Source organism: Rhipicephalus microplus, chromosome 10, assembly GCF_043290135.1.
Source record: "Rhipicephalus microplus isolate Deutch F79 chromosome 10, USDA_Rmic, whole genome shotgun sequence".
NCBI classification, from domain to species: domain Eukaryota; kingdom Metazoa; phylum Arthropoda; class Arachnida; order Ixodida; family Ixodidae; genus Rhipicephalus; species Rhipicephalus microplus.
The window spans coordinates 41,126,200-41,139,320 of record NC_134709.1 but is presented as its reverse complement, the minus strand read 5'-3'; the positions used below and the strand labels follow the sequence as shown (position 1 = coordinate 41,139,320).

General features: G+C 45.2%; 1 protein-coding gene across 2 annotated transcripts in view; it reads left to right on the top strand.

Moving 5' to 3' along the window:
* LOC119180555 (ATP-binding cassette sub-family G member 5) overlaps positions 1-13,121 on the top strand; it is an 84,959-nt gene that overhangs the window by 52,604 nt on the left and 19,234 nt on the right. For both annotated transcript variants that reach the window (XM_037431656.2, XM_075875545.1), the window contains exon 6: positions 940-1,020. In XM_037431656.2, coding sequence (XP_037287553.2) covers positions 940-1,020 — 81 coding nt within the window. The remainder of the gene's footprint in view (positions 1-939; positions 1,021-13,121) is intronic.

Here is a 13,121-nt window from a genome sequence, read left to right as displayed (position 1 = left end):
AAGGGGTGGCGGGCAGGAGCATGAGCCAGGGGCGCTAGCTCGCTCAGTTGATCCTTTGACCTTCGAGGTAGCCAGACGATCGGGTTGGTGTCTGTTTCTTTGTTTCTCATAATAAATGTCGACACAATACAACGTAACACAAATTTCAGTGACATATTCTATGAAGGTGCACGGGAAAAGTTAGATAAGCGTTATCATTATCACTTTCTGAGAGTGGTGTTTGATACGAAGGGGTAATAAGGCTTATAGATCAGACAGAGGCGTTAGAACCTACCGCAGGGAGTTGGGTCCTCTAAGTAAGGGCCTCGTTCCATCATTCATTCAAAGTTCTAGATGTGAAGCAGCTTTTTGACTGGCGTGTGTAATGCCGTACGTACGTGCATCCGTACGAACGCGCCACAACGCGTTTTCGCCGCAGGTGTTGGAGCAGTGCCAAGTAGGTCACGCCACAGCTGCGCATTGACGCCACGCTCCCCTCGCATGCTTCCCTCGATGGTGCGCGCTGAGGTCTTTATCACACCCGCAGCACGCTCACCACAGCGCCGGAAAATGCCAGCTTTTCCGCTCGCTCGCAACACCCTTCTCTCTGTCTCTTCACTCTCTCCACCACCCGCAACGCTCGACCGCAAGTCGAGAGGTAACACACGTTCCGCTCGTTTATCTGCGATGAAACTTACAAGAAATCCAACCCGTCTCCCGTGTGTTTCCGTTCCAAACAAACGCTACCTCGAGCAAATGCTACACCAAGTTTCACCTCTAACTGCTCCTTTAGCACCGGCGTCGACGCCCGTTTCAATCGGGTCAACGCCGTGCGCACCGCTGCTGCTTCACATTCCAACAGGGTTCCCTTCATGGAGACGGTTCATAATTTTATACAGTAATACTCTCGAGGTTTAACCTTTCTACTATAGGCTTTTTTTTTTTTCATTCTCTTCGCAGGTTACACACGGACAATGCTGGAGTACTTTCGCAACATCGGCTTTCCCTGTCCAGAACTGGAGAATCCACTCATGTACTACTGTAAGTATAATGCGTCGCTGCGTACTCAGACAGTCGCAGAAAAATATTGGAGTAAATCAATCTGATAAATAATTGAAGCAATCTGCGTGACCGGGCTAGTTGGCATTCTATGGCGACCTGAACATCGCGTGAGACACACGGTGACAGGGAACCGACGAGAACTAGCGCTGGTCCTTGTCGGTTTCTCGTCCCTGTGTGTCTGACGCTTTGTTCACATCACTAATTAATAGTGGCACTAATCGAAATCGGCCGTTGTTACGGTCCGTGAAAACATTCAATAAACATTCCCTTGTTAACTTTACTAGCACGGTGTAACTCGTCCTCATAAAAGAGTGAACGGACCTCAGTTGCTGTCCCCTTGATAAAATGAAGGTAACGCGGAGCACAAGCAGCCAAATTTGGACGTCACAAACACCTACCCGCCACTAATAATAATTGAAAGAAAGCATGAAAAATGCCAACGCAGCCAAGTGTGCACTTGTGAATACAGAGCCCGTATCACTTCGTACGAAAGATGGAATCACGTGAAAAAAAAAAGCGCCTCAACGCCAGCGTCAAAATATTGTTACAAGGCAGTCTGCAACGCTATTATCGCGACTTAGTTTTTATTGCCGTGAACGTATCGTTGCTTCGTTATACCATTGTTTAATCGCGGAAATGAACCAAGTAACCCATGTATCGAATTGAGTGCTGCTGCACTATTGTGGACAACAACGCAGGTAGCTATTAGGAAACGCTTCCCACTACCTTTTGCTTTAATGCGAACCCCAAAAACATTACATTACCGGATGCATAAAATTAAAGCGCGTGGGAACATCGCGCAAACGAAGCCACAAGCCGTTCATCTCTCAAAGCCTTTACAGACGCCCAACATATTAATTTTACTGCAGCCGTCACAGATGCGATAAAGCTGGGGACACGCAGTTACATGCATTGTCAAGTTACCTTTTAACAGCGATAACAACTTCTATCACAACAAGTAAACTACCAGAACCCGGTGAATTCATGTCGAATGAAGTCATAGAGACACCCTGATCACGTCACGATGGTTTCGTATGACGCCTTCATCACGTGATCATGATATTACCACGCGCGTTATTTGGATGTGGTCGGTTTAAACCTACGAAGACTGTGAGCAATACTCAGCGCAGATCACACCTCAGTTTTGTGGAAGCTTCACATTTGCAGTAGATCATTTCGTTCAGATTGCTCACAGGACGCGAACATTCAAGACTATTCCAGGGCCTGCGCGACTTCCAGTGATAATGCTGGAATATTCGACGACACATGTATAAATGCCGACGCTCGTCACCGCTTGTCAGTTGATGGAGCGGCCAATGTGTTGCTGTGTCCGATTTTCTGTTAACCGGCCACAAGTTCAGCCGAAATGAACAGTTTCATCCGAACCCTCAGTCTGCTCCCCTTAGTCGACGTCAGGAACACGTGGTAACATTTAGCATCACTCGTGTTGGCGCCGCCAAACGCCGCCGTTCCATTTTTCGCGTCTGCCTTTCACTTGACAAAAAAAAGAAACCAAAGAAAAATAAACCAGATATTAAGCACACCGAACGCGGTGCGATGACCCTATAACAAAATAAAAAAAACACGCGACAGTAACTGATGAATTGCGGCATAGTAAGCAAGAAATTGACGGTCATTTACCGCAAAATGAATCTAGTGATTGAAACGAAGCGTGAACAGTAAGATAGGAAGTCGGTGCACTGGCACGAACAAGTCCAAAGAATTACTCTTGCGATGTTTGCAGTCGCCTCATTATTCGACTCTCTCTGAATATTTGATCAAGTAAACTTCTTTCGCTCGCCTTTTTACACCCAATAACTGCAGAGCAGGTTTGGTGCAAAATAGACTGATGGCTTTTTAAAACGCCACCTCCTACATCAGTGGCATTGGCACATTACTGAGCGTACTCCGATTCGCTCACACCCATGAGTATTGGAATGTAAAGCAAACATGACTTTGCCCATTCATCAAAAATTTTTTTAGTTTTCTTCCTAAACTACTGCGGGCTTCGACATGAAAGTATGTAAAAATGCGTTGAATTTGGAGTAGCGGCCCTTCTATGAAACGAAACTGAAGCAAAAGAACTGAAAGACAGACCTATAGGCTGTACTGCCGGCAGAAAAATTCAGAGAGACGCGAACAAACAACGCAATGAGTTTACCAAAACGTCTCGCACAGGAGGGCGCCTACCGCTTGAGAAGAAATTTTCGAGCGCCATTTCGAAAAGCCCGAGTACGGACGCTTAGCTACAGTGTCTAGAAATATACTTAGCTAAGTGAGACGTGAACTCATCGCCAGAGGCCACTCCCGCTGCTCCGATGAGAGCGCCGCTGCGCGGCAATCCGATTTCGAGCATTTTATACTCGGTGACAACTTTCGGTGGCAGCAAAGCCAAGGCTACGAAGCCCAAGCACGCCCTTGCTTACGACTTTTCTGCATGTAGTCCATGAACGCTTACTTTGGTGTGCTGCGTAGCATACTAGAAAATATAAAAGGAAAAGATGTAAATATCATGTTCATGGTGGTTCGCATTATTATCAACCAGCATCACCCGTATAGGTTTTTCGTTCTTTGCTGTTGGTAGTTTCCTGGTTTTCTGTTGCCATATCACCGTTTTCCTGTCCCGGTAAACGATGATGCCGTCGCTCGGTTCCAGCAAGTTCACATCGAAGCTTGTAAGCGTGTTCGTCAGGTGATGCGCATTCATCGAGCAAGTAGAAACGAAGAGAGTGATGCGTCGTGAAATATTTTGTTTCCCGCGCATGCAATCACCGAGTATTTGTGTGCAAGAGATATGATCAGTGGAAGTAAGACTCTAATCGCTATAGCCGCCCTGAAAGTGACACCGGAGACCTGCCAGTCTTCGGCAACACCAGCTGCTTGGAAGAAAGAGCGTGATCGGAAACTGTACGTAAAACCAGTGAACCTTTTTCTAACTTGCGTTGCATACGTTTTCGCTGTTTCAGCTGGCTAATATTGTTGGTACAATAACGCTGAAGATTGCGCACCATAACACGACTCTCGTCGGTGTTTACGGAGGTAGTCGTTCCTTGCGCTTTGCCTGGGTAACAGACGCGTTAATGTATATTATAACCCTGTTGGCTGCGAAAAAAAAAAACATCGTTCTTGGCCGAGTAATGATTGCGTTCCACCAACTTCAATTTACGAACGTCAGACGCCCGCTTATGACCGATCAGTGTCAAGATTTCTGCTTCTCGTCGCTGCCTTCGCATGCCTTAAAAATAACGTTATAATAAGATAACCAGAAAAAAATAACGTAATAATAAAATAACCAGAAAGTTCTTGCGTCTCTAAAAAGAAGGTACACAATGATGCCGACCAAGTATGCACTGCAATTTAGGAAATAATTTCTTGGCTTTGCGTTGCTCCAATCGCCCAGTACCTGCTCGGTCGCACCTTTCTTTTTTCTGAAATAAATCGCAATGCTCAAACAAGCTTCCCGTTTTTTTTTCCTTTAAAAAGGAACATTTTATTTATGTTTGCCCAAACAAATGTAAGATTTATTGCATGGTGATCGTGCGAAAAAGTACATGTTAGGTTCGCTTGCGAAACCGAAATCACATGAAAACGAATTACTTGGCAATGTAACACATGTGCAGAAGCTCCGCCCACGTAGCTTTGGCTGTGCTGCCATAGAAAGTTGTCGCCGAGTATAGATCAAAACTGGATCACTGATGGTCAGTGCCGCTGGCCTTAGCGCAAAACCATGAAGTGTCGTTGCACAAAGCCTTTGGATGGATGGATGAAAGAGCGTTATTTAAGTCCAGTAGGTCGCGCAAGTGTCCTCTCCTAAAGCACTCTGCTCCCACACTACGACCGAAAGGCCTAGCCTTCCAGCCACTTCGTGGGCCCGTTGGACTGGCCATAATTGCCGTTTAATGTCGGACTGCATAGAACTGCGTCCTATCGTTCTTCGCATGTTGTCCTTGTCGCTACGTATTGTTCCTTAGCAAATGGGCATAGAAGACTACACTTCTTCAGTGTACTAAATGTATGGGTGAAAAAACACTGGAAAAAGAGAAACAGGGAGAGATAGAGGATGAAGACGAAGAGAAAGAGAAAGGCAGAGAAGTTGACCGCCTGCAAACAGAGACGTCTCTTAGCAAGCGCGAAGCTTATGAAATGCTGATAAACTATTTCAATCGCATGATATACCTACTGACATCAACACTGGCGTAACTTCAGCAGTATGAATTTTCGTAAATTCATGCATCCTTATAGCGGGTGTGATGACATCAGATACCAAAATATACAAAATTGTGGTTGGGAGTCAGCACTGAAGCGAAGCAGAGTGGCCGTGAAAACGTCGCGATATGCTGCGCGAGCAGCTGACGAAAAGCTCCTATCGCGTCCTGACGTCAGAGTACAGTAGGAACCGAAACGAGCTTTCAGAAACGTGTATACGTAAATTTTCAGTTCGCACTCGCGCACCACCGGCACATTTTCTAGACCAAGGTTGGTGTCCGTGAACCCACCAAGCCACTTTGAGTGATCTATAAAACTCATCGGTTGAAACAAAAAGAAAGCGTTTATACAAAAGTGTTTTATGCCGGGGTCCACCACAGCTATGCTGACGTACTTCCGTCACGGAAGTGACGGTAAAGAACATATACCATGAGATTGCAAAAAAAAAAAACAGAAGCATCTGTCGAGTGGAAATGAACTAGCAACCTCTCGATTCTCCGCTCATGGCGCTAACCACCACGCCACGAAACGTACGCTGTCTGCAGTGCTAACGGCAAGCTATTTTTATACACCATACACCGTTTGGCAGTCCTCGGAGCTTCGAAACTTTAGCATGTTTTTGTTTCAGGGGCGAGATGTCGCGACAGGCTGGCGTTGCTCTCTAAACGTCGTCGCCTAACAAAGCGCAACATCAACGCAGCGTAGTCTCTCCTGCGCACGCGCTTTTGAAACTCGCAATTCTGGAGAAAACTAAAGTCACTTGGCACGCTGACGGGGCTCTGTTTACCGAAGGAGCGCGCTGCGGACTGAGTAAGTATAAGAATTGTGGCAGTTCGCGTTTATCCTCTGTACACTTGTGCGCTCGTTTCGTGCGTATTTCTTTCTGTATCGACAGCGCGCTTAAAAGTGTCCAGCCGTCACAGTTTTTAGTCCGCGTTCGTCCTGTGTATTCTGAGTTCCTTCGTGCTTTCTGCTTGAGGTGTGCGCTGAAAGTTTCGAGCTTCTTGCCGTTCCCAACGTGACTTTGCAATTTGTTGCTGCTGCTGAAACAATGCTCAATAAACGCTCATCTAACTCTGTAAATACACGTTTCATTTTTGTGTTATACTGATTGACATATATGGGGATTAGCCGTTTTTTTGTTTTTTGTTTGTTTTGTGGAGGCACACTGTGTCCTGTGTTAACCACCGCCTTCTAATTTTTTGGGTACTTCACCGCACTGACAAAATATATTGCCACAAAGCTGACCTACAATTCCCTTATTTCATGATCGAGTCGTATATTTTTTGTCGCAGCTTTGTCCTACATATGCACGCGAGCACACTTTTTTTCTAGGCTTCCATATTAGAAAAGCAAACATGGCTGAGAACTCCTTGAGTGAAAATAGCTTGAATGCGGTTGCAGACTGCACTCCGTAATCACCAATTGTTAAGATCTACATAACAGGTGTGGCACTTTAGTTTGACCAAAAGCCCTGGTATTGCCGGAATTCGCGCGTTGAGGCCGCTCATGGGTGGAAGAGGGGGGGGGGGGACGATGTGCGTAGAGTTACGAAACAAAAAAAAAATGCCAGCTTCGTTCAGCAGGTTAGACGATGAAACTGGACACGTCAAGTTCCATACCACGCACTTCCAAGAGATGGCTGGTAGCTCTTCGAATTCTCTTGTACCCTTATAGTAATGAGACAATAGCGTTAGAGAAAGTACATGAGTTGTTATTAGAAGTAATTGCAATGTACGTGTGAAGCAAGAAAAGTAGGACGAAAAGATAACTTGCGACCGGCAGGATCCAAACCTGCGACCTTCGAATAACGCGTCCGATGTTCTACCACTGAGCTACGGTGGCGGCGATCCCCCGTACATTTTGTACGGCATATATGTGCATTTAAACGTGGGAGCGTGAGTAAGCGCCACCTGTTGTCATCACGGCGAGTGTGGAACACTCTTTATAGCTTCTTAGACGTCCCGTACGTGATCTCGTTAACGAAATTGCAGCTGACAAATTATCACTCGCACACCACCTCACGGCATCAAGTCTGCTAGAACAAAACTCTCGCTTATGAATCAAGGAAAGTAAATTTAAAGTCTCGATTTCTTTGGACATAGTATTAATGCGAACTAACAGACAATAATGTCAGAAAAAGTGTATGGGATGTTATTAGAAGTATTGTAATGTAAATGCGAAGAAAGAAAGGTGTATTCGCATTACATTTACTTCTAATAACATTCTTCTTAATTTCCCGAGCATTATTATATGTTATCTTTCTTCGATATTGCCCAACTGTTTTGTGACCCAGCAAGCCGTGGCCAGGCGATGAAGCTGAAGAGGACAACGACGAATTGCGTTAGCTCTTCGTTCTTGATACACGCTTCTTCTGTGTCAACATACGCATACCATCCTTTTTTTTTTTGAAGTTGGGTTTTGATCCAGGTTATTACTATTACTAATACAAAAGTTTTGTAGTAAGTACAGCTCAGGGATCAACGAAATTTTGTTCTAAAATTTGTAACGTTTTCATTTTATAAGTTTCTTTACTCTAAAATTGAATATTATTTTATAGGACCAGTCAATTATTGGCCCATCCCTGACAGTGGTATAAGCCACAAGTGAAGGTCAGCAAGAACAACAAGATACACGCTCGTGTTTTACTGCATCGTTGTTCCTGTCTTGTCTTTACAACCCCTAAGTGTGTGACAGTATTGTCTAACAAACAAAACGAGCCCTTAATTTTACACTTTCCTTCGTGTACCACTTTGTCACTCTTGCGTTCAATAAGTGACTCCCTTCGCACTTGACTGCCTGGCCTCAAGCGCAAGAACGTAAAAGAAAATCAATGTCCGAGTATTTCTGGTCGCGCGTGGCGGAGAGCCATTTGAGGACTCGGTGTAATGCTGTGCAAAAAAAAAAAAGAGTGCCCGAGTCCTCTTTTTGGTGCAAACGTTCACAAAGACTTCGAACAAACAGGCAATACGAAGCCGTATATACTTTATTTTTTCCTGTAAGTGCACTACCGGTGAAGTCAATTACGCTAAAGTGTGCACGTATTTCACTAAAATTTCTCGTGTACTAAAAGCTGCTGATCGCACTTTGCAGAAAGAAATCGCTTGCGTAAGCCTCCTTGGAGATGGAGCTGACCGGGGCAGTCTGTGTAAGCGCGTACTTGAGCGACTCGGCGAGGCACTCGAGGGTGAAATGATTCAGTTGAAGGGACACTAAAGTCAAATAACAATTTATGCCAGAGTGAAAGCTCAATATATGACAACGTCTAAAACGACAATATTATCAACAGCAGTTCTCTACAGTTCTCTACTTACCGAAAAGTTCCACAAGTAGGACATTCGCAAAATGATGCCGATGACGTCAAGCTTACCGCCTACAATTAATTACTAGTAATCGAACTTGCTGCACTAAACTAAGAAGAGTCTGTGTATCAAGGGCCGTAATAAAATACTGCTTGTTCGTTTCTGTTTGATTCATAGAAAAGGAATTGCGCGAATGGTTCAAAGGTTCCATTTTCACCTGGTGTAACTGGACAGGTCGTGCCGTCTAGCGGGGCCCTATTGAACGAAGCACGCCTACCCTCTCGGAGGCGTATGGCTGAAATAAAAAAATGTTCAATGGTCTTAGTTGCTGCTGTGGTTTCCGCTACTTTCACTCTGCAGCTAGTAGTGTCGGCGGACGTGCAGTGAAGCCGGGAAGCGTTGTTCACGGCCACAGTGATGTGAGATGGCCACGTGAGACGGTCAGACGACTGAAAATGCCATTTTATTTCAAGATAAACATTTTCTTGGCACAAAATTAGCACTACCAGGTTTCTGGACCGACATTTCAGCAATCGACATTGACTTAATATTTGCCTTTGGTGTCCCTTTAACGCTGAAATTCAGGGTAGTTGGTTTTGACTTATATACATAATATAGCGGAACAAAATATGGACACAGAAAGATTCACACACGACGACCACAAGGCAGCCCTTTGTTTAATTTTGTGTCTAGCGGTCGTTCGGTGCGCATATTTTTGTGTCCTTGTTTTTTGTTCCGCTAAATTATGTATTTAAACATATATCAGCGCTGTTAGTGATGAAAAGAAACAGACATAAGCAGGACAGGTGTCCTGCAAAGGCTCCTAAGATTGTCTGCTGGCTCGCGGCGAATAACTTCAGAGCCCGCGGACTCCTAGTTTCAATTTCGACGATCTCCGTTGGCGGCGCTGTTGTAACCCAGAAAAGGTCCATTACACACACAGCGGAAGTGTAGGCAGATGAGGTGACACAGGAACGGGTAGCTCCGATTGCCCATACAATTTTCATTCGCAGGAAACACATACCTTTTATACGTTCAAATTGCGAGTGCCAACGCGCTGTTGTGATCTAAGCGCACCAATATTGCCGATGTACTCGATTTCACGTAGAACAAACTTCTCATTAATGAGATGGCACCAGTGCAACAATGATTGAAACTTAAGTGGATAAAGCAACCCACCACGGTGGTCTAGTAACTGAGGCATTCGGCTGCTGAACCGCAGGTCGCGGGATTGAACCCCGGTTGCGGCGGCTGCATTTTCAATGGAGGTGAAATCGGCGTATATAGGTCCGTGAGCTTAAGTTTTGGTGGAAATTAAAGAACCCGAGGGGGTCAGAAGTTACAAAGCTCTCCACTACGGCGTCTCTCACAATCATATGATGATTTTCGAACGTTAAACTCAATAATTTTAAAATAGTTAGCGAATAAAGCAGATAGGCGTTTTTTTCCGCAATTAAAGGTTTATTTTTAAATCCTCGTATGAAGCTTCTTTGCACCGCGAGTAGAGCCGTGAGCTACAAAGCCGCAGCCTCGACAGCTATTTTAAGCAAGGTGCACCTCGCAGAGGCGCCTCCTCGAAGTTGCTGTTCCGGCTAGCCCTGTCGAATGCTATAGCCCATTGTCGATCGCATTCTAGCTAGCCTAGCACCACCGATCAATTTTCGAAATGCATTGTGGCACACTTTTCCGAAACATCAAAACGGGCGCGAGCACTCCCGAGATGCCTTTTTTTCCCCACCTAGTCTGGCGTTGTTCATTTTTACTTATTTTCTCTCCTCTTTCTCAAACACAATGAGCTACGTCGTTACGTACGAACCGAATTCGACACACAGCTTGAATAAACAACCCACCCGGGTGCTATATAGCGTGTGAAGGTGAGGACGATTGCTTGCGGGGGAAAAACGAAACAAACAAACGAACATAAACGGTAACACGCAATCGCCCTTCTTCGCTGAAATAACGGCGCGACGGTTTTTCGTTTCGACAGGTTGTCGCTTCAGAGCAAATCTGCAATACGGGGAAGGAGTTTAAAGCACGCGATGAGGAGGTGAGGCAAGGCAGAGCACGCGGCTGTAGAAGCGAAGGGGTACGCGAAGAACGCTGCTAGAAAAAAACGGCAACAAAACCAACCGTTGGCGGAATGGGCGTATAAGCGCGATAAAACGCCGTGAAAATGGGCGATAAATCGCCGAAGCTGTCAAGGGCCGTGCTCCCGCGCTTTCACAAGCACCAAAGACTGCGACACACACACGTACGAAAATAGTTGTACAGTAACGCCCGCCATACCGAGTTACACTCATGGTATTCGTACACTGCTCTAGGCCATTTAAATTTTGCCATTGAGTGAAATTAAGCCCCAGGTCACAGTTATTGTCGAAATGATAATGAAACCACGGGAGGCTGGCGGGAAAACTTCTAACCATAACTTTATTGCTAGTATTGTCAATTTCGTTTGAAGCTGTAAAGCCAAAGAACATAGACAGGAGAGACTGCTTTTGTTTCTCTCGAAAAATCTTTGTTTGAAAAGAGGTTAGTGGCTTTCAAGAGTATGGAAAGCTTGCGAGATTCACTCGATACTCACGCCATTCCTAACAAAAAAAAATTGGCAGAACCCACGTACAGTGGGAATCAATGATATGCGAAGCACGAATTAGAAATCTTGATATGTCGCTTTCAAGGCAGCACAAGGTTACGAGGTGGAGGTAAATCATGCCGCGCATGACTTCCGTGTCGTTGTTATCATGTTTGGATGTGTTGTTTACGTTCGCCATCTATTCACGTCACGGGATACCAAATTTAGTATATGTGGAGCTATAGCGAAACTGCCGTGAGCACGCTATTAGCGTGGTATGTTGTCATGTTCTTACATGACACGAGTGCCAGGATGATCATGTTTGCACCATTTATATATTTCGTCATCCATTTACGTCACGTAGCACCAAATTTGGTATATGTGGAGCTAGCAAAACGGCCGCGCATCATTAAGGGCCCGTTATACTCCAATGTAGCGTTGACGCGCGCGCACGCTGGGCACAGTGACGCAACGTAAGCAAAACGTGAGCACTCTATAGTCTGACGCCAGGCGCGACCAGCGTCCGTCGGCGAGGTCCGACTGCAACTGGCGCGAAATGCGACATGCTGCATTTCGTGCCAATGAGCCCCCCCTTTTTTTTTTCGCGACGCAGGGACGCCAGACGCGCTGAAACGCGCATGCGTCAAAGCAACGCGGCGCGGCGCGCGCCTGCGAGTATATGGCAGGACCGGCACCTGGTGTGGCAACAGTGGCATGATGCGACGAAATGAACGCCGGCGAGCACGCGCACCGCGTCACGTCGAAATGTATTGGCGCCTTCACTGTGGCATGTAGTCATGTTCTCACAAGACACGCATCTCATGATTATCAAGTTTGCACCAGTCACATACCTTCGTCATTCATTGGAGTCACGTAAAACCAAATTTGGCATATGTGAAGCTAGCGAAACGACCGCCAGCGCATCATCAGTGCGGCATGTAGTCATGTTGTTACATGACACGCATGTCGTGATTATCATGCTTAGATGTGTAATTTACATATGTCGTCCGTTCGGGTTGGTACATTCCGAGCTTGGTACATGTGAAGCTAGCGAAACAGCCGCGAGCACATCTTGAGTGTAGCATGTAGTCATGTTTTACATAACACGCATCTCATGTTTATCGAGTTTGCACCAGTATCATACCTTCGTCATCAATTCACGTCCCGTAATACCAAATTTGGTATATGTGGCACTAGTGAAACGGCCGCGAGCGCATCATGAGCGTGGAACGTAGTCATGTTGTTACTTGACACGCATGTCATAAATTTCATGTTAGGATCTGTCGCTTGTGTTCGCCATGCAATTATGCCATACCATACCAGTTTTGCAATATGCCATGTGAACGAAATGGCCACAAGAGCTGCAGGACCATGAAATATAAATCATGACATTCATGACATTCATATCAGGATTTTCATGTTATGACTAGTCAAATATGTTCTTCATACAGTCATATGATGCCATGCCAAGTTTGGTATTGATACGATTATCGAAACGGCCACGAGAGCTAATAGTGGTAGACAGACAGACAGACAGACAGACAGACAGACAGACAGACAGACAGACAGACAGACAGACAGACAGACAGAAAGACAGATAGATAGATAGACAGACAGACAGACAGACAGACAGACAGATAGATAGATAGTAAGATAGATAGATAGATAGATAGATAGATAGATAGATAGATAGATAGATAGATAGATAGATAGATAGATAGATAGATAGATAGATAGACAAATAGATAGATAGATAGATAGATAGATAGATAGATAGATAGATAGATAGATAGATAGAAAGAAAGATAGATACGCTCAAAGTCTGCGAAGTTCGCCAAGAAATGCTTTAATAAGGCTGTTGAGCAATCTGCATTTTTTAGTTCACGAAACACACACGTTGTACATTGGATTGCACTGCCTGTACCAGTTATTGTTATTAATCTGAAGACATTTAGTAATGTTACTGTCGCTCCAACATGCCAGAGGGACCCTTTGCACAG